Source organism: Pyrus communis, chromosome 2 (assembly GCF_041283825.1).
Source record: "Pyrus communis isolate YQ-2024b chromosome 2, ASM4128382v1, whole genome shotgun sequence".
NCBI classification, from domain to species: domain Eukaryota; kingdom Viridiplantae; phylum Streptophyta; class Magnoliopsida; order Rosales; family Rosaceae; genus Pyrus; species Pyrus communis.
The window spans coordinates 29,338,079-29,360,252 of NC_142566.1; the positions used below are offsets into that span (position 1 = coordinate 29,338,079).

General features: G+C 37.4%; 1 protein-coding gene across 1 annotated transcript; it reads right to left on the reverse strand.

Annotated features, from left to right (window-relative positions):
- Positions 1–470: 470 nt before the first annotated feature.
- On the reverse strand, positions 471–4,452 carry LOC137747255 (MLO-like protein 1). The gene is made up of 14 exons (XM_068487328.2): positions 4,050–4,452; positions 3,885–3,942; positions 3,565–3,794; positions 3,311–3,427; positions 3,121–3,181; positions 2,900–2,994; positions 2,608–2,682; positions 2,397–2,485; positions 2,114–2,163; positions 1,954–1,994; positions 1,590–1,799; positions 1,423–1,490; positions 1,245–1,305; positions 471–1,129 (listed from the first exon to the last, which is right to left on the reverse strand). The coding sequence occupies exons 1-14, from the start codon at positions 4,164–4,166 to the stop codon at positions 767–769; spliced, it is 1,635 nt and encodes a 544-aa protein (XP_068343429.2). The 5' UTR covers positions 4,167–4,452; the 3' UTR covers positions 471–766.
- Between the last annotated feature and the right edge of the window lie 17,722 nt (positions 4,453–22,174).

Below are 22,174 nucleotides of genomic sequence, written 5' to 3' on the forward strand. Positions count from 1 at the left end.
ACATCAACAATTGAAAGCAGAAAGAATTATTCTGAGAGTAAAAAGCTTAAACAAGAAGAATGTTTGTTTTATATAAAGCAGCATAAAAGAAGGAAAAAAATGACACTCAAATAATAACACAAAAAAACTTTAACGCTTTGCAAGCCTACCTTTTTTTTTTTAAATTTCTTTTGTAACTAGTTTCTTTGTACTTGTATTCATGTTTACAGCTTTTGCTACATTGCCTGTAGTATCAATTTTCTTTAAGAAAAGTTTTTTTAAAGCACTCAGAAGCATGCAAATTAGCCCGACTAGCAAGAAAGTTTACCTGACCATGTCTAATCTATGTGAGAATTGCAAACTAAGTTAAGCCAAGAGTGTTAGCCAGTTTGTAGTTATCATTTGGCAGACATAAAGAAAATATTTGAAGTCCTTTCTAAAATAAGGCATAAAAAAAAAAGGAAAAAAACCTAACATGGATCATAACCCCATTCATGGCACAATCGTTTTTATTAGAAATTCAGTTTACTTATGGTGCAGTTTACATTCAAATAACATTACAATTCAACATTGAAGTTGGTATTTGCCAACAGTGGCGCGCTTGATATAACAAATCACTTGTTTAAAAGAGCCTCATGCCTACTTAAAGTGTTACAAGCATTTTAAACTGATAAGAGTTAAAAACACTCGCAGGGAGAATTGTATCACCAACATCCACTTTGATAGCATAATGCAGTGTAGGCCGCAGCATATGATCCAATCGCAATGCTTGATTTCTCCGGCAGGTTTATTGAAGTTTACTTTGCTGTATGAGTGGCTGTTGGGGCTCAATTTCTACGGCAGTCACAGCCGCAGCCGCACCTGTAGAAGTAGTGTCATGACGTTGGAGAGAAGATCCCTCCTTGTTTCCAACTTTTAGTTTTTGAGCCAATTCAAGTGTCACTGAAGCCTCTTTCTCTTTCTCTTTGAGACCTACACCTACACCTACACCTACTTGAGTAGAACCGGCACCAGCACCAGAACCAGAACCAGAACCATTTGCGTTAGCTGCGTTTCTCAACGCCTTATTCTTTTTGGCCGACCGAGCCCACCCAACAAGCCCCTCTTGTATATGTTCTTCAAATATAGCCTTCTTGAACGAACTTCCCATCTTGATTTCATTACAAGCAGTAGACATTAGATGGATAGAGCAACAAAGGAAGGAAAGCAATTGCAGCAATAACTCTTCTATGTGTGTGTGAGTGTTTTCCCGCAATGCAACTCACCTGTGTGACAATTGCGTACAGTGGCAAGGTACTGTAACTGCAGACGAACTGAACGAATACTCTTGAGACATTGGCATTCGGACGAGAGAGAAGAAAGAAAACATGTTAGCAGGTTTACGAACATGTGTTGGAATACGAATATATCAAACATTTATAATTAATGAACATGGTTTTATACCCAATTACAAGCCTTGGGATAACATAACCAAGTTCCCCCATCATGCAGGAATGAAATTTATACTGAACCTGCAAGAGATTGAAGCACCAAATGTGAAATATGAGAAAGTAATCTACTAGCACTAGCATTTTGACCTTCAATTTGATGATTTTGAAGAAAAATGTTACCAATATCCAGAAGAAAAATGCGAGTTCAAACGAATTTTGGAACAGGATGATATGAACGAGTAAGAGAACGAGTCTGGGCCGGTGAAACCAAAAATGATCATCTGAAGGCTGAACAACCAAGTCACCTTCGATTGCAATGTGTTTCTCAGCAACCTCATGGGCCAGTTGACTTATTACATGCTCCAACTTAGTCCCAACCGCAAGTAAAAGCTGCACACCAATTCATAGACAATCAATAAAATTAAGAAATAATCACAACAGATGAAACAACCTTAGATTAAGTTACCTGCTTAGCCTGTAGATTTGGGGAGACAAAACGAGAACTAGTGCATTAATTTTTGAAGTATAAATTTGTCAAACTTACGATGAATGGAATGAATGCTATCCAGAAATAGGCATGCCAACCTGCGTACAATTAAACATCACAAGTATGTGTGAGGTGTCGATAATGATCTTCATGTGATGCAGCAGGTTCAAATTCTTGCCAATAAAACTAATACAATCCCAAAATTGTAACAGCTTACCCGACACATTCAGCAACAAGAAGATGACCACAAAGATCCAAAGATACCAACTGTCATTGCAAATAAAAACAAAAAGTTAATAGCATCCTCAAAGTAAGAATGCCTTGTGACAGCAGAGGGAACATTCCAAAGACGATATATTCCAATATAAAATCTCATGATCCTCCAAGTCTACGAGTAAGGAAGTGAGCTAATTAAACAGCTAGCAAGAAGATGCAGCTAATGGAACTATGAGCATGATACTTGTGAATCTATGATGTTGTCGGTTGTAAGTGTAACTAACCTTATCCCAACGACTCTTTTAAAGTCTGCTTCAAGGGCACGAATCATGTACTTGTGGAAATTAAAATTTGGATTTGCCTTGCAATGGGTCTACAGAAGAAAGAATTACTCTGAATTTTGAAACAGCAAGTGTAATTTGTGTGGAAACATTCAAAATGTGCAATATCGAGCACCACAAAGAGAAAAGAAAATAATAAACGAAATCAACTTACACTGATGAAGCCTAGTCGCATTGTCATATAATCTGTTTTGGTCACAGAGCCATAAAATTGCTTGAAAAATGCATGCTGAAAAAGAAGGGATCCCTTTAACTCAGAATTTGATATTATGATGTAGCACTAGCACTAGCAGGCAGATGCAGATGTAGACACAGACGTAGAGAGAGTAAGTTGATGAAGCTTAGCTAATTAAGGGAAAAAGGATTGTCAATACCCTGGATGCGCATTTAATTTACTCTCAAAAAAGAAAGGAAAAAGGATTGTCCATATTGATATGATGACTCACCAACCAGCCAAGAATAGCTGAATTCTTTCCAATACCACGAAAGCGGCGCCTAATAAAATCATGATCGTGGACGTGGGTGAACTTCATTGTCAAAACTGCACACATAATATTTCATTAGTGAGGAACAATTATCCATCTGAATCCTGATCAGTGGTGTAAACATTACATTAACTGTTACTTGTTAGTTAACCAACAGTACCAACAGTATGTATTAGTGTTACCTTCTTGTGGGTTGTACTCCTTTTTGGTGATAGAATCCTCCCAATGTTTCCATTCACGTATCTGCTCCATCGATGGTAATATAATTGATGGTATATCCGTAGAATGATTAGTGAATTAGATGGAGAACAGGAAGAAGACAATTAAGAATAAGAAATCAATTAAAGATGACAGTTAGTTAATTACTATTACCTTTGCTCCTCCAAAAAGAATGGTTAGAACACAGAAAGTCACATGCACCACAGCCAGCACAAAAATGAAGATGTGAAGATGATGCAATGCCGTGGTGGATAACAGAGGGACCTTCCCCTGGAAAAGAATTAGTTAGATTAATTAGATATACATACATATATTATGGAGTCGGTTAGATTGGTTGAGTTTTGATTGTCATGTCAAATCATCAGGTGGAACAACTCCAACATGTGAAAGTAGAGGTAGCTAGGTACCTCTGAACAGGAGCCGGACGTGGTGGAAGCAGAGTCTTCAGCAAGAAGGCGACGGGCAGCACTGCTCCAGGGAAAGAACACGGTCTGGAAATGGGCACTAGTACTAGTACTGGTGGTCTCTTTCTTGCAAGGCAGCCATTGACCGGCCTGTTTTTCGGTTATACAGATTTTGGCTATACGTCCTTGGAACACCGTCAGCAGCAGTGATATAAACCCCAAAAGCATCAACTCTGCATGCATGGCGCACCACCAATTGGATTCATCATATAAATAATTCAATGGTATCGATTCATGAATGAATGAAATGGAATTTGACCGACCTTCTTTGATCTTCTGCAAGGCCTGAAAGAGAGGTTTCTGGTTGTGTTTCTTGAGATACTGAAGCAAGCAAACAATCAAGGAGGGTTATCTTGATTAGTTGTAGTCTCTTCTCTTATTAAAAAGTGACATCATTGCTACTGATGTATAGGATTGGATTGGCTTGCCTTGCCGGTGTAGTGAAGGGTTCTCTCGAGGAAAAGTGATAGGATGACTATGACACTAGACACCAAAGCCACCACCCAAGTCGGAGTGTACTCCAAGGTTGTTCCTCCTTCTGCCATGACGGATTGGATTACGTGCAGCCTGCTGGAGATCACAGCGGAATGGAATGTGTGACGGCCAGCAGAGGCAGCCTACTACCTCTGTACGCGGTTTGTCTTGTGGCGGCTATATCTGTCTGTTGACTGAGTAGTGCCGTGTCCTCCCATGAATTAAGCGCGTCGCATTAAAAATGGGATTGGTACTAATTAGTCCGTTGAATTATTATTAGGAACAATGTCCAATTCAAAGCCAGGGAGGCTAGTCATTAAAAATATAAAATTTATAAAAGCAAGGTTAGGCTACGCTGTAAGGATGGATGTAAGGCTGTAATCGTATTTATATGCGCACAGTGAGAGTGACGATAAAGAGGAGAATAATTGAGGAATTAGGTTTTGGAAGCTGTTAAAGCAAAAGCAGCTGGAGGTTCCGAATGCTATAATATTGTTAATTAATTAGCAGATGATTAATTCCCCTTTAGCCTACTTACTTCACTATCTTATTTTCCCATCTACATTTTAATACTAATTTTCTCATTTGTAAAATGACATCTAAGACCAAACAAAGAAAAAAAAGGAAAAAACCCATTGGCAGGTACATTATTCAAGGCTTGTCTATATACAATCCACATATAGATTGAGTTCGATTCACACAAAACAAAATCCAACCACTTTGCAAATGAAGTGGTAGAGGTTCGAGTCGATGTTGTGAAACCCCGTCCTAAATTTAGGGTATTTTCATATTGTCGGACTTATGAAATTACCTTTTTACCCTTGAGTTGACTTCGTTGACCGTCTCGTCGAAACACGTAGGTTTCATTTAATTAAGTTATTCTTGTCGTACTCATCGCCATGAATGTGTAGGTGTGAATGGTTTTGAATTCAGATTTATAACGAAGATTCTACGTTCGAACGTCGAACGTTTTTAGGATATTTTCGTGTTTCATCTTTAGTGACCTTGTTTTGCGAGCCACTGGGGCCCACATGTTTCCTTCCTTTTTCCCCTCCCCGTGACTCTCTTCTCCTTCTTTTTGAAAAGCAACTCTCTCTCTCTCTCTCTCTCACAACACTTTCAACTATCTTCCTCTTGTAGATCTCTCTCTCACTCTTTTCTCGTTCCCGAGGACTAACACACTCACCCACCCACTCATCACAACGGCAGCACCCCCACCAGTGTCGACCTTCTCCCTCCCCCTTTATGAAGCACAGAGAACCCAACAAACCTTTCCGGCGAGGTCCGACGGCTTCGAGCCCATTTCTCGACCACTTCCCGACCATGGTTAGACTTGAAAAAAGGTATAATCTTAATCTACGTTCTTTAAGCTTCATTTTGGTGGGTGGATCGAGTCTTAGGCTTGTGTATCGGAGTTGAATGGAGCTCGAGAGGCTCCGGCTTCCTCTTCGCGAAACTGGCTTGAAAGACGAGTTAACCCGACCTGGTAACCCTAAACCCAGGCATTTGGGTTGTGCAAACCCGGGCCTTCGGTCTACTAAACCCAGCCTAAGTTTAATAGCCCTAAAGCCCAAACCCAAGGCCTCCGACCTTATCTGAACCCAAACCCAAACCTAGGTCCAGGCCTAACCTTGTAACCCAGACCCATTGAATCCTTGGCCCAACCTATATGGACCCAACCCAGATCTTAAGCCGCGCTTAGGTGCCCATCTGTGCTGGTGCGTGGAGCACACTCGCTTCCACCGGAGGCACTGTGCTCTGTTGTCCACTGTCAGCGGTGCAGATAACTTTTCCAACCAACTTTCCGATGACCCATCTCGGCGCATTGCCGTCGGGGAGGGGGTACCCGAGGTCTCCCTTTATGTTTTTTGACATCCTGAATCCATTTATGATGTTCGTTTTATGAAATTCAATCGTTATGGTAGAGTTGTATTATAACAACCCGTCTCAGGATTTACGAAACAAAAAGGGTATTTTTGTATTTTCACTAAGTTTGGGGATATTTTCCTTTTAAAAATGGTTCTTGGGTCTTAGTTGGTGAGCCCAAGGGGCCCACCGCCTGATTTGTCCCCCATTTCCCTTCCCTTTTCTTTTATTTTTCTGAAAAGTCTCTCTTGCTCTGCAATCACTCAGTTCTCTCTCTCAAAACCCTTTCACTCCCTCTCCCTTTCACCCTTGTTCTCCCTCCTTGCACACCCTCATCTTCCTCATCATCAATCACCACGACAACAACAAAACATCATCACCATCACCATTGTGTTCTCAAAAACAAAGAAATAACACCCCAAACCCTTCTCTTCCATTTGGCCGGTATTGTTGATCGTCTTCCCCGATGAGTTACGTGATTTCCCAACGTTGGTAAGCTTCTAAAAACCCTTGGGATGTGTTTTAAAGTTAGATCGAAGCTTGTTTTAAGTTGTGTATCGTTTGAATCGCAAAAAATAGCTCAGAGTAGCTTTTCCAAATTTTTCGGCGAGCACCGCCCCTTTCGAGGAAATTTACGGCCAAACTATGGCAATTTGACTGGCGTGCAAGGTATCAGTCTCTTTGTTTCGCTGAGTACTACAACTTTCATTTTTGTTTCACTCGATTTCGTTGAGTAACGATTAAGTTATGAGACTTGGAAAATCAACCCATAAACCGGCCAAATGGTGGCCTGAAAACCACCCTCAACCCAGGCCTTTGGGCTGGGTTACCCAGCCCATTTGACCCAAACCCGAAGCCCAATTGTCCAGAGGCCCAAGCCTCGTAAAGCCCAACCCAAATACCTTTTTATTTAAACCCCAAAACCCTTTTACAGTGGGTCGAGCTTAAAGCCCAAACCTTTTAAACCCTTGGACCCAAACCTTTTAGGCCCAACCTGGTCCAACCCAAAACCCTTGACCCGGATCCGTTGACTTTGACCCGGTTTGATGTTGACCCGGTCAATGGTCATCGTTGACTTTAATCAGTCAACGGTCCACGTTGACTTTGACCGTTGACTTTTTAGGTTTTTGTCTGGAACCCCTCTTAGGCTAATTTCGACGTACTAAACTCGTTTTCAATGTTTGTTTTCCCAAATTAAATTGTTTGAGTAGAGTTTGACTAAGTGTACCCTTTATGTGCTTAGGTGCATATATTGTGACGTTTCTGTCTTCGATAGCAACGCAGCTTTTCGATGGCAAAGTACTATGAGTGAATCCCTTCTAAAAATGCATGTTTTGATAGTAGAAATGTATACATGAAAAGCATGATTTAATGATTATGTTCTATGAAATGCTTTGAGATAACATGCTTACTAAGGCTATTTTGAATTATTACTATTTTTCCTATAACTGGTGTTCTTATAGAATATCTGATGGATGACGATATTATATTTAGAACATGTTTAGAACACCTTTTTATAGTATAGATGATGGATGACTTTATACTATGAAGTTGTTTTTCAATATATATATATATGTTCAATGGTTTTGTACTTACCTAGCGGTCCCTATTCCGCTACGGAACGAAGGGATAGATTCCGGTTCGTCCCGGGTGACAGTTATGGTGTTGGTATAGGGTCTGAAGTGTTTTTCTCTGGCTATTAGCACAGGGACGGGGAGCCAGCATGGGGCTTGGGGGTAATTTTCCTCTGACTATTTGCTTAAAGACGGGGAGCCGGCATAGGGCCTGGAGAGTTGTCGGACATTCAATAGTGATTATTATATATACAAGTTATGATTTGAGACATTGCATGACATGCTAGGTTTCAAAAAACCTATGTTTATCATGATATGTGTGTTTTCATAAAACCTGGGAGTTACTACGTTGATAATTGTTTTATTATATATATATATATATATATATATATATCAACTTGGTCCCCTCATATTTGTTTTGTGCCCCATTCAGGACTTAGAATCGAGGCATACAATCCTAGCATCCATGCACTTCTGCATAGGCATCTTCGAGTCCTCTCGGTGTAAGATACATCCTTTGTTTCATTCAATTTTATATTATTTCTTTTAGTGTTCTAGTTAGTTGTATACTCTGAACACGTTCCTTAAATGCATATTCTTTATGCTTTTATATTTATAAGTCTTATTTATCCCTTGTTTTCAGCTTTTGCACTCAATAAATAGCTTTCGTCATCCTCGGGTGTTGGCCAGCACGTGCCTATCTTGGTATTCGGGGAATATCGGGATCGGGGCGTGTTAGATTTGGGCCCCCACCACATCCCGGACTCAACTCCTCCGTAGCACGATATTGTCTGCTTTGGGCCCCGACCACGCCATCACGGTTGTGTTTCTAGGAACTCACACGAGAACGCCATCACGGTTGTGTTTCTAGGAACTCACACGAGAACTTCCCAGTAGGTCACCCGTCCTGGGATTGCTCTTGCGCGAACTCGGTTAACTTCGGAGTTCCTACGGGATCCGAAGCTAGTGAGCTCCCAAAAGGCCTCATGCTAGGTAGAGATGAGAATATACATATAAGGCTTACATGATCCACTCCCCTGGGTGATGTGGGATGTAACAATCCATCCCCCTTAGGGGCCCGACGTCCACATCGGCACACATCCGGCTAGGGATTGGCTCTGATACCAAATTATCACATCTCGACCCAGGCTCTACTCTACCGTAGCACGATATTGTCCGCTTTGGGTCTCGACCACGCCTTCATAGTTTTGTTTATGGGAACTCACACGAGAACTTCCCAGTGGGGCACCCATCCTGGGATTGCTCTCGCACAAACTCGCTTAACTTCAGAGTTCCGATGAACTCCGAAGCCAGTAAGCTCCCAAAATGCCTCGTACTATATGGAGGTGGGCATGTACATATAAGGCATAGATGATCCTCTCCCCTGGGTGATGTGGGATCTAACATGTATTAATTGGACCCTTTATGTGCTTAGGTATGATTATTAGCAGCGTTTTCATCCCTCCTATTTCGCACGGCTCTTCTAGGATGAAGTATCATTGAGTGAACCCCTTATAAAATGCATGATTTTACTATTAGAAATGCATACATGAAAATCATGATTTAATGGTTACGTTTTATGAAACGTTTATAAGTAAATTAGATTTACACTTTATGAGATAACATGCTTTATGTTTTACTAAGAATATTTTGAAATACCATACCTTATTGTTCTTTGTAGTATATATGATTGATGACTATATACTATGAAGAGGTTTTAAGATATGATGTTTGAGCTACTGAGCTCTGCTGAGACATATGTATTATGTTTGGAAATATTATATTCAATGATTTTTGTGCTTATCTAGTGGTCACTATTCTGCCTACGGGTGATGATACTTATATTGGTTTCGGCCGGGTGTAGGTTGGTGGCTTCAGTCGTAAGATACTAATATATGATACCACTATTAAGCACACTATATGATATATGTTTTATGAAAGGTTTTATGGCATGTTAGGGTTTTCGGAAAACCTATTACATATTATGTTGATGCACAAAATCAGCGAGGACTTTGGTACAACAGAAAGTGTCAAGTTTGTGACATTCGCTAGATTTCTCTGGTCATTAGTGTGGATAAGTATGTAAATGGATAGAGACAGGGAAGCAAACAACACAAGATGTACGTGGTTCACCCAGATTGGCTACGTCTACGGAGTAGAAGAGTTCTCATTAGTTGTGAAAGGTTTACACAAATACATAGGTTCAAGCTCTCCTTTAGTGAGTTCTAGTGAATAGTTTAGTACAAATGACATTAGAGATTATTGTGGGAGAATGATCCCTTTTTATAGAAGAGAGTTTCTAACTTTGTCCTGACATTGACACGTGTCGTGCTGTGATTGGCCTCTGATATCGGCACATGTTGCGCTGTGATTGGTTTCTGATATCGACACTTGTTGTGTTGTGATTGGCCTCTTGGTTAGAGGTAAACTCTTATGGATCCTTGACGGTATACTGTTGACCGGTGCTCAGTAGTTTTAGGATTGGTCAAGTATGGTACAAACATATTATACTATTGAGTTTTCATAAAATTTAGGGGTTAGTACCTTATTGAATAACTATGTTAGTATTACTTATATATCAACTTGGTCTATTCATGTTTGTTTTGCGCCCCGTCAGGACCTAGGAACAAGGCATTCCCCTACCAGTGATATCGTGTCATCCTCTCTTCTTTTGACATCACTTGTAATAGCACTTTCTGTCACACATTCCGCTTGTATTATGAATTAGATGTATGCTCTGAGCATGTCATACATTATCACTATCATTTTATGGTCGAATGAATATTATTATATTATTTTGGTAAGGTTTGTATTAGAATATTACATTATGTAGTTCGTTTATATACATGTTTCACATGTTCTCGGCATATGCATTCACAAAATAACTTGCTTCATCCTCGGGTGTCGGCCAGCACGTGGCCATCCCACTGTCCCCTGGACATCGGGATTAGGGCGTGTCAAATATGGTAGCGGTAGTTGCGGTGGAAGGCGCTGATGAAATGGAAGACAATGTGCTCAGGGTGGATGGTGTGCTGGAGGACGGAGAAGACGCATGAATTGTGTAAAATGTAATTTACGCAATATTTTTTTTTTTTAGTACATCGATATTTTTACACTAGAAGGATGGGAAGTTAGGCTAAATCACACAATGGGCAACCTCATTTGGTATCAAATTTGCCATCCACGAGATTCGAACCTAAGACCTTTTACTTCCAAGTGAAGAGGAATACTACCAGACTGTAGTACTGAGTGGCTTTATGCAATAAAAATTAAAAAAAGAATTTGAATATTCTAGAGGTTATTTTAGGAATAATAGGGGTGGAAAACTAACATTTTAATTTTTTAACTTATTGTGATGAGTGGAGAAATAGGACATTGAGATGAGTATAGTATCACTCTATATTATAGGAAAGAGAAATTGCCCAAACTAAGCCATTTTCTTAGTAAAAAGGCTTAACCAAACTTTTTCTTAATAAAAAAACCACTTAATAATTTTATTTAACGAAAAAAAAAAACATAAATTTAATAAAATAAAAAAAGCAAAGTTTAATATAAAGAAAAATAAACTACGTATTAATAAAACATTCATTATCAACTAAAATTCAATAAAATTACCAGTATAACTGTATAACGCTCTAATTAAAACTGATCATGAAGAAGTAATATGGACATAAATGTAATTTCACACAACCAAGTTTTGCTGTTCTTTTTCAAAGCCTCACCTATATGTAATCCTAAAATATCTCTAATTAAAATAAAAAATAAAAATAAAAATCTCTCACTCTCTTCCTATCATCTTCTACTTCAAAAACAAAAATAAAAAATTTTCACACACACTTTGTGTGTGCCCATTATAAAGAAAAACAAACTAAAAAAATTGGCAACGAGTCAAACCTCCTCCATTTCCATAATACATATCAGCCAACTTATTTAACAAGAACCCCTTTGACATCTTAATCATTTAATTAATTTTATAGATCATACAGTAAAAGTATAAGAAGGCGATGAGTAATTAACTGGAGAGTTTTGAAGGTTCTGTCGGACCGAAAAAGAAGGGGAAGATCTGGGATGGTTTTGTTTTAAATCTGGGCTGGTGTGAAAAAAGTAGACGAGTGAGCAGAGGAAAGAAAAATACAGGATCAAGTGTTTCCAGTTTGCCGCCCGTGCGTCTAGGGTCTGAAATATAGCATTTGTTTTTTTTGTCCTCATCATTAAATAAACTTATTATATTAACATATTGCTTTGGGTTGAAAACTAAAATCTTGAAGTCCTTATCATCACGTTTTTTTTTTTTAATACTATATAGATTTTTTGGTTAAAAAAATTATTGAGATGAGCATAACTCCTCAATGTAATCCTTGAAATTTAAAATTAATAGTAGTAGTTGTTAGATTTGTCTACCGTCAATCATTTAAGTACTTTCTTAAAAAACTTTAGTTAAATAAAGATCAAAATAACAAAGATATCCTTAATTTAATAAACAATAGGTCAAAATGATTTGATAAAAATTAAGATATTTTTGTCATTTTATCTTTATTTAAAAAAAATTTCGTGAAATTATCAAAATAATTGATAGTGGACAACTCAGCACTAGTTCTATTAATTTAAATCTTATAAATCAAAATAAGAAGTTATATCGATCTTTAAGATTATTTTGACTAACAAGCATATGATATATAACTAATTACTTATTAATTAGCAGATGCAGATGATTGATTCCGCGGAGGAGGCGACCTGTGGAGATGCGGCTGACCATTGGCTAGTCTGCTTTGTCTACACTCTTTCTTTCTTGTTAACAATAATCTTCATGGGTTTTCACGCGGGAAGACGCGGGCAGTGGGCACCACCACCTCCCAAAAGAAAAGAAAAAGAAAAGAAAACAAAGAATTATCTGTCAGTTAAGACTGAAGACCAAGACCGATAAAAGCAGAGAGAGCAGGACGCCCCCGCCAGAATTATTTTAGGGCAGGTTTACCTAAGGATAATCAAGATCAAGAAATATAATTGAATTTCGATTACGGAATACTTCAGTGTTTATTAAATTTGGAGAAATCAAAATTTAGTGGGTCTCAAACAAATTTTGGAATCCAATTCCGAAATTTGGAGGAATTGGACTCCTAATAATAGGATGATATTTGGATTCTGGAGGGTTGAGGGGATGATGAATCTATTTTTTATACCCATTGTGCTATCACATAAAAGTTGAAATTCCAAAGAAACCCAAGCTCTCGTCCCCAGTGTTATCCCTCTCCTTCTCCCTCACCACCGTCGCACATCCCTTGCCTTTCCCAGGACACAGACCCGGCCACCATCATCTTCCACAACAATTAAACCACAAAAGTAGATCAAACAGAGACCAAGAAGAACCTTGCTGCAATTTTAATAGGTATTTTTTGAACAAAATGTCATAAACTAAGCCCCCACACCAAACCAACATGAAATCACAGCCTTGTAAACTAATCCTTCATAGAAACAACATCACCACCACCACCACTACCTGTCAGCCACAAACCCACCTTCAATTTCGAGTATTTATCAAATATAGCAAAAAATTAACTCTTAATTTCAAAAATGTCACTTTTTATAAAAACTTTCAAATATATCCAAAATTTCACTTAAATAAACACAAATACTCTCAAATTTAACAATTAAATAAATTAAAGGCCTTTTAGCTACTGTCGCCTCAAGCTCTGGTCCAACTTCACCTTCGCTTCTACACTCCACCACCACAACCATATCCCCTTTGACCCCCTCATCACCGACATTGAGCACCGCCACGGTTACCGTAAGTGGGAGCAACATAATTTCAATCATGCCTTCAATGCTTTTTTTCTTACTAATAACATTTTTAGTTTTAAATATAAAAATAGTTTTTAAAGTTAATCCACATGTCGTTATATGATTGTACATCATCACAGTAACAGAGCAATTGACAGATTTTTCGCGAAAAAACTAAAATGATCACGATAGACAAATTCAAAGAAAGACTAAAATGATTCACGATAGACAAATTCAAGAACACTACTATTGTTTATCATTAATTGTTAAGGACCAGATTAAGGAGTTATGTCAATGCCACATATCATTTTGGCTAAAAAGCCTTTAATTTATTTTATTGTTAAATCAGAGGGTATTTGTATATTTTTAGATTGAATTTTAGATATATTTGAAAGTTTTTATAAAAAGTGATATTTTTGAAATTAAGGGTTAATTTTTGGTTATATTTGATAAATACTCTTCCATTTCAAACTGTTGAAAGATGAAAGAGGCAGAGAAGGAGAGGAACAATTAGGTTGGGGTTTGGTAATTGGTTAGTTTGCTTTTTAATTTTATTTGATATCATTTAACTTTCTTATTAGTTGATGAAAAAAGTAAATTGATTTTTCTATTAATCAGCATATAAAATAATTTAGTAGAACAAGCGTATTTTAGTAATCACATTAGTTTCTATTTCGATTCATGTGAATTAGTAAACAGTTTATATAGGGCAATGTTTTAGTAAAATAGCTTTAATAAGAATTTGATTATGACTCCACCACATTCCAATTCAATTCCTCCTCAATTCAATTTCCCTTATTTTGATTACAGATTAGTAAATGAGCTATTAGTGTAAATTGGATGAAGAAGATGTAGGAGGATATTTTAATGGATTAAAGTTCTTCGAGTCGGGGATTGGGCGAGAGAGGTTTTTGGAGAAACGTGTAAATGACATTTGGGTAAGAGGAAATAATTTATTTATATACGAGAATAATTTGGTCATTTTAAGGTGTAAAAGAAATCTCATACTTCTGTCATATTGTTGTGCATGTTGTGTGCATGGTCTATACATATCGAAAAATCCTATTTTGATCCTAAGATTAGAAAAATTGATCATTTTTATCTATATCTCAAAAAATTACCTATTTTACTTGGAAGTTAGGAACTGGAAGCTTCTAATCTGTGTCGAAAAAGTCCACCCACTTGAGCTGAGCTAACACATGCATGCCAAAAAAATCTTCCGTTAACTAGAACATGATTAAGTATGACGTATCTTTATTATCACACGTAGGTTGGTATTTCCAAAAGTTGTACCACTAGGCGGCGGTTCTTGGTGCCATACCTGCTATGAAGAAGGTTCTTGGTTTTGTTTTTCGTTCTTTACTTTCTTCAACTATCAGCCTTTCACATACATGAATGAATGAACGAGTTGCTGAAGATGGTTACATGGACAAATTTAAGATATTTATCTCATCAAGACGATTAAAAGACGACTTGAGGATGATGGCATATTCTGTTCCTGCAACCCATCACTAGAGTCTTCTATTATTTGTGGTAGAGACTGCCATTGTGGGTAAGGACATTCTTGGCTGATGATGGTTACGTTTCATGCATTTGTAATAAAATAGGCATGTAAAGGCTGCTTATGATCATCCTGTACTGCACTTCTGTGCATTATTTGTATGTTCTCGTGTCGGATCTTTCCTCATTGTCTGGTAATAAATAGTTCGAATGTGCTATATCTGCCGGATGCTTCTGTCTAGCTGCTCCTGAGTTTGTAAATGTGGAAATTCCTGTCTAAACAAAGCATTCCAGCACAGACCTGTGACTGTGAAGAAGATGAAACTGGTTAAGGTAATTTGTCTTATGTTGAAAAATCTGAATTGCAGTGATTTTAACTTTGCATCATATGCTAGTTATTTTTCTTTCTGATGTTCTGATTGATGTCTTTAAACATATAAAGGAGCATAACTCGGAGGATGATAGGTTTTTGGGTTTTTAAGAAATAGCTGACTGTCTATTCTGATAGATTTATTATTGTTTTTTCTTTGACATTCTAATGCCTTGTGCATAGATTAAATTGTTATTGAGTATTGTATTTATTTATCAGAAGGGAAGTGTTATTGGCACTTCAAAAATTTCATTCCACACTCCTTACAAGTGTATTTTTCTTTCCAAATATAGAAAGTTTGGAGTGTAGAATGAGATTTAATTTTGGAGTGCTAATAACAATTCTCTATTAGAATTGTAGACATTGTTAAGGTACTTAACGGAATAGGGGATGAAGATGTGGTTCCAATTTAATCTACCATAATTGCATACATTATTAAGGTACTTAATATCTTCATCCGTTACAATTTCGAAATCACATTTGTTAGAATTGCAGACATTGTTAAGGTACTTAAACTGTTATCAAGTGTTGTATTTATTTATCAGAAATAACTGATTGCGAAATGTGATTCCGTAATTGTGACGGATGAAGTTATAAGCAAGGAGAATTTGTGATAGAATATGTGGGAGAATGTAATTTGTTAGTCATTTTTCCTCTCAATGTCTTTAAATTTAGCTTGGGTTATAGTTGGAAGTTACTATAATACCAACATTTAATTTGAAAGTTTATTAATCATCGATGCTTCTTTGTACAGTGATTGATGACAAAACATGTGAGGAAAGGCTGTGGAATATGAAACACCGTAGAGAAACATGTGAGGAAGTCTTATGTACATTATGAACTGTACAAGGCCTGATATAGCATACTCAGTGAGTAGACTGAGTAGATATACATGCAATCCTGGGCATGATCATTGGGAAGCTTTAATTCGAGTATTGAGATACTTAAAGCATACAATGAATTATGGATTGCATTATACAAGATATCCTCCTGTGCTTGAAGGATTTACTGATGCGAATTGGATATCGGATAGTAATGATACAAAATCCACAAGTGGATATGTATTTACTTTGGGAGGAGCAACAATATCTTGGAAATCTTCTAAACAAACATGCATAGCCTGATCAACTATGGAATCGGAATTTATAGCCCTCGATATGGCTGGAGGAGAAGCTGAGTGGCTAAGAGATTTTTTGGAGGATGTTCCCATATGGCCTAAACCTGTAACGGCAATATGTATACACTATGATAGTTTAGCTACACAATATCGACCTAAAAATAGTGTATACAATGGGAAGTCTAGACAAATTAGACGAAGGCATAATACAATAAAGCAATGGCTCTCTAGTGGTGTAATTTCTATTGACTATGTTAAGTCAAAAGATAATATTGCGGATCCGCTTACTAAAGGTTTGTCTAGAGAGCAAGTTAAGCATACATCGAGGGGAATGGGTTTAAAGCCAATAGAGTAAAATGAAACTGCTAAACGGAAACCTAACCTAGTTGATTGGAGATCCCATGGTCTAGGTTCAATAGGCAAACTGGTTTGGCTAGATTCAAGAAGAAACACACTTACATACCCATTCCTATGATGGAAGAAGTGTGCTGACTGCTGATGATGTAGGATACATTAGTTTAATGATATTGATACTTGTAAATCAAGTGGAATAGTAGCAGCCTATTCTTAATCAATATCACCTATATGAGAGTAAATGTGGGGTCGCATTTATGAGAATTACATGACTACAGTCTCTAAAGCTCTCATGAATCCAGGATTTGTTCAGGACCAAAAAGAACACAAACGTATGAATTTGTGATGTGTAAATGTAGCATATGTTTTGCTTATTGTCTTGGTTTACTGCAGAGATGAATAGTTCAAGATTTTATATTCACTGCGTCATCTAGTAAATCCGATAAGTATATACTAAGGTAGGTTCAAGTCCAAAAGACACATCTCCTGATGTATGTCACATCTATTGTTTACTCTCGCATCTTAGTGTGTCTAGGACCAAAGAGTCGTCTCAAATGTGGGGTATTGTTGGAGTTTGAGACCCTCTTGTCCCACATTGGTCAATAATATTTTTTCACAAGCCTTTATATAGGCTTATTCCCTTTTCTTAGTAATTCGAACTTGGACCATTTGGAAATGGATTGAAGGCTTGGGCCTTATGGTTGTGTGGATTAGGCTTGAATATAATATAGCCTAAATACAATTAATATTAATTAATCAAGACAAGGGTCTAGAGCCTTGGGGCACTTGGGGCCTTAGAATTTAAAATTAATCAGATTCATTAATTTTAATTTTCGGATTAAGTTTTTTAATTAATTTATTAATTAAAAAACGTTTTGATTAAAAGACACAGCTATTAGAAAGAGTTGTACTTTTTTATTAAAAGACACAGCTATTAGAAAGAGTTGTGTGCTTTCAAATACACTGAACAGGTATTTGAAAAGGTGTGAAACAACCTATATATTTGCAATCACAGTATCTAAGTGAGAATCATCTTTTCTTCCTCCTTATCTTCCGTACAAAATTTCCAGAGAGTAAACAAACAAAGCAATTTGCTAGAGTTCTATAATCCGGTGCGGGTTGTAGAATTAGGTAGTTGTATCCTGGTTGAGCAGACGTTGTAGAACCACAAGCACAAGAGTGGGACGAAAATACTGTTCGAAGGACATAGCTTTTACGCTAGCCTCTACCTTCTGTGATCAAGTTAGTATCATTGATATTTTTATATTAGTTTATGTATTTATTGTATAATTTCATTCTGCACATCAAATATATTTGGTAAATAAAATATTAGAATTTCAAGTTCTGTTTATTTCTGTTATTTTTGTTTATTTCTGAATTGTTCTCCAACAACCATAAAATAGTGAAACGGCCCACAAGCTGGTTTAATAGGTCCACTAATGTCTCCTTGTAGTTTTGTAAAAATGCTAAGGATTCGAAGTTAATTTTTAACTTAGAAGGTCGAATGACCAATTTGCCTAGTGAGCAAGCAGTGCAAGGATACTCGTTGGACATGGCAGTATGTTGAGGGCTCAAAAGATGTCCATACGAGTTTGTAATGATCTGTTACATCACTGTGGAGCCAGGATAGCTAAGACGATCATGCTAGAGCATGAAAGTGGTTAAGTTTATCAGCTTCTTATTCATGACAGCATGAATTTCAACTACTTTAATAGTTGCGTAATACACACCAGAAAGAGAAAGTTGGAAGCTTCTCCAAGATAGGACGTTGGCCGTGAATATGTGATGTAATGCAAAGATACTCCCGTTATTTTCATGTCTCGTTTCAATCTAGTACCCATTTTTGCGAATATCTTTAAAACTCAATAGATTTTTTGTCGATTTAGACGAGAATAACGCATCGTCAATGGACAATTGAGTCCCATTCGGTAATAAATGAGAGCTTTGCCAAAACCTTCCATTAGATTCCCAGAACATAAGGTGGTAATTACCTTAGCTTTCGTCGCAGCTAGGTTAACAAATAATATTGGATCTCAGAGGATGGTATGCGTAGTCGTACTATACGTAAGGCAAATATTTGCGCCTATTTTTTACCTTAAGAGAGCATCTAGAATTCGTATCAATGCCTTTTAGAAAATAAAAGAAAAGAATCAATATACAAAACTAAGCAGTGTGATTTATATAGGAATATTTTTTTTTTTCTTCAGGTTTTATTGAATATAAATGAGCGATAAATAATGGGTAATGCTATTTGCGCATTCCTTTTTACCTTTTGCACACCTATCTCATTTTCCAGCCGTTGAATCGAATAAATTGATGGAGTCAAATGACAAATATTAATAAGAGTTGTGTGAGAGGTTCAACGGTTGTGTGGATAACACCACTCTTAATAATAAGGCTTTTATTCCATTAAAAGAGTGGATAGTAACATGACAAGTTGAAAGGACATAATTTTTTTTTTTTGAACAAACAATATTATCTACATTAAGGGGGAGGGGTAGGCTTAGCCTCACAATGAACTAGCAATAATGTGGTTCAAATTCGCCATTTGCGAGAATAGAACCTAAGACCTCTCACTTATAAGTGAAAAGGAATACCACTAGACTGTAGTACTAAGTAGCAAAAATGACATAATCTTCAACCAAAGATTTCTCTATATAAGTATATATAGGGTATCAATTACATGAGTGGTCACCCAAAAGTTTTCTATAGTATCCCAAAAGCTTCTCTACATGATGTTTATGATAGTTTATTACCATACACTATAAGGACAACAACTATCACACATTGTATAAAAGATAGAACTTTAAGGGAAGGGATCCCCATTTTTTGTATAAAGATAACCATGTTGTAGGCCTAATTGACTGAACTATTCTAAGGGAATAGAGAGGAGGAGGCCGACAACAGTAAGAGAGAGAAGAGAGAGATTTAATTGTGCGGTGTGTGTTATTTCACCCCATTGTGCCTTTATTTATAGTAGTAGGATAAGTTAAATCCTTACCCTAATAAGATTACAACTCTAATATGATAATATCTACTATAGGGAATATTCCAAGATATCCCTAGATACACTAGGATTTACACAATCACATTCCCATTCTAAATATGATTGCAACACTCCCCATTGAGTTTATAAGTACTCAAACAAAACTTCGCATCAAGTCTTCAGCAGTTGAGGTAGAACAGTTGATGAAGTTGTCGGCACAACGGGCAAATACGAGTATCAAATTTACAGAAAGTATGCATTGGAAGTAAAACTCACAAAACCTCATTACGTTAAAACCTAATGTAGGTAAAAACCCATAGACTAAGTAGAAAAGTGAGAAGTATGCATAATGTCTAAAACAAATGTCATATGAGATGAAAGTAGTGAACTCAACTGAGTATGATCATCCCAGAATGGGTGCCTCATCAAAACCTCGTTAGGTAGCAAAAACCCAATGGGAAAAATGCTCCTAATCGTAGGAAAAAGAGTACATTAAGATCAAGTGAGTATGCTTCTGAACACTCCCCTTAAGTTAGACATAACTTCCAAATAAGAGAACTACAAGCAATTCAATTCAGATAATTTACGCATATCGACTCCTTAGACGAGTTTCTTAAAAGGAGACTTGGGCAATGACTTGGTGAAGAAATCGACCAAGTTGTCTTGGAAACGGATTTGCTTGACTTCAATGTTCTGATGCTATTGTTACTGGTAAAAGTAAAAGAACTTCGGCGCTATGTGCTTGGTGTTATCTCCCTTGATGTATCCCTTCTTTAACTATTCGATACATGTTGCATTGTCTTCAAAGATTGTCGTAGGAAGGTCAACGATAGAATTAAGACCACTAGTGCTTCGAATATATTCCATGATTGCTTTTAACCAAAAGCACTCACGCGAGGCTTCATGCAAGGCGAGAATCTCAGCATGGTTTAAAGAAGTCGCAACTAGTGTTTGCTTGGTAAACCTCTAAGATATAGCGGTGTCTTCAATGGTAAAGACATAACCCGTTTGAGAACGTGCCTTATGTGGGTCAGACAGATATCTAGCATATGTGTAACCAACAAGGCGAGAATCGACCCGAGGGAGGCAGTGGCTGCTCTCGAGGATTCATGGGTTTAGAACAAGCCCAAATCCGTCGTACCCTTGAGGTAGCGAAAAATGTCTTTAACACCATTCCAGTGACTGCGTGTAGGCGCATTGCAGTATCTAGCCAAAATAGTAACAGCGAAAGAGATGTCAAGTACAATGCATTGAGTCAAGTACAATAAAGCACCAATTACACTTAGATATGGAACTTCAGGCTCCAAAATCTATTCTTCATACTCCTTAGGATGGAAAGGATCTCGTTTAGCATCTAGAGTCCGAATGACCATAAGAGTACTTGAATTCTTCGTTTTATCCTTATTAAAACATCGCAGCACCTTTTGGATGTAGTTCGATTAATGTACTAGGATTCTATCCAAATAGTGCTCGATCTCCAAGCCAAGACAATATCGAGTTTTTCCAAGATCCTTTATCTCAAAATCCGATTTCATGTGAATGGCAATTTTCTCAATCTTTGTGGGAGTTCCGGTGAGGTTCATGTCATTGACATAAACTGCAACGATCACAAATCCAGATTGTGACTCCTTTATGAATATGTATGGGCATAGTTCGTTGTTCACATAACTCTGACTTGTCAAATATTCACTCAGATAGTTATACCACATCTACCCGGATTGTTTCAATCCGTAGAGTGATCTCCTCAATCTAATCGATAGAGTGTTTCGTGGTCTAGAACTATTTGAACCAGTAAATGGAAGTACTTATGGAACTTTCATGTAGATTTCTATATCTAGATCCCCATAGAGATACATGGTTACCACGTCCATAAGCTGCATATATTCAGTTTTTCAGAAATTGCCAAACTGATAAGGTTGCGGAACATTATGACGTCCATTATGGGGGAATACATCTCTTCGTAATCAATCCCAAGGCGTTGAGAGAAGCCTTGTGCTACAAGGCCTGCTTTGTATCGCACTATTTTATTCTTCTCATTATGCTTCCTCACGAAAACCCACTTGTAGCCCACGAGCTTCACATGTGGTGGAGTAAGAACTAGGGGCCCAAACACCTTACGTTTCACAAATGAATCAAATTCGACCTTGATTGCTTGTTTCCAATTTGACCAATCTGTTATACATCGACATTTATCAACAGAACATGGTTCAATGTCATCGCTAAGCATAGTGTCAGTATCTACTGTGTACACAAATGCATCGTCGACAATCATCTTATTCCAATTCCAAACCTCATCCAATACTGTGTAGTGGACTAAAATCTAGCGATTCTTGAGAGGCCGATTTGTCTTATCTAACATCATCGTAATCTAGAATAATCTCATGCGTTGGAACAAATGATAAGCGATGGTTGGAATCAGACTAAGGTCACTAGTTTGTGTCATTTTCTTCTTCTATGGTTATAAATCTTTTAAACCAAAGAGTCTGCCACACTTCAGGGTAGGAGTAGATGATTGGCTAGTCGCCAATGTAGCA

What these genes read in the sequence shown, in the direction of transcription:
- LOC137747255 (XM_068487328.2), bottom strand. Translation starts at nt 4,166, where the DNA reads ATGGCAGAAGGAGGAACAACCTTGGAGTACACTCCGACTTGGGTGGTG. An exon ending in TAGCATTCATTCCATTCATC is followed by an intron (nt 1,800 to 1,953) that starts GTAAGTTTGACA and finishes ATTGGTGTGCAG; the next exon opens with CTTTTACTTGCGGTTGGGAC. An exon ending in ATCCCAAGGCTTGTAATTGG is followed by an intron (nt 1,306 to 1,422) that starts GTATAAAACCAT and finishes CAATGTCTCAAG; the next exon opens with AGTATTCGTTCAGTTCGTCT.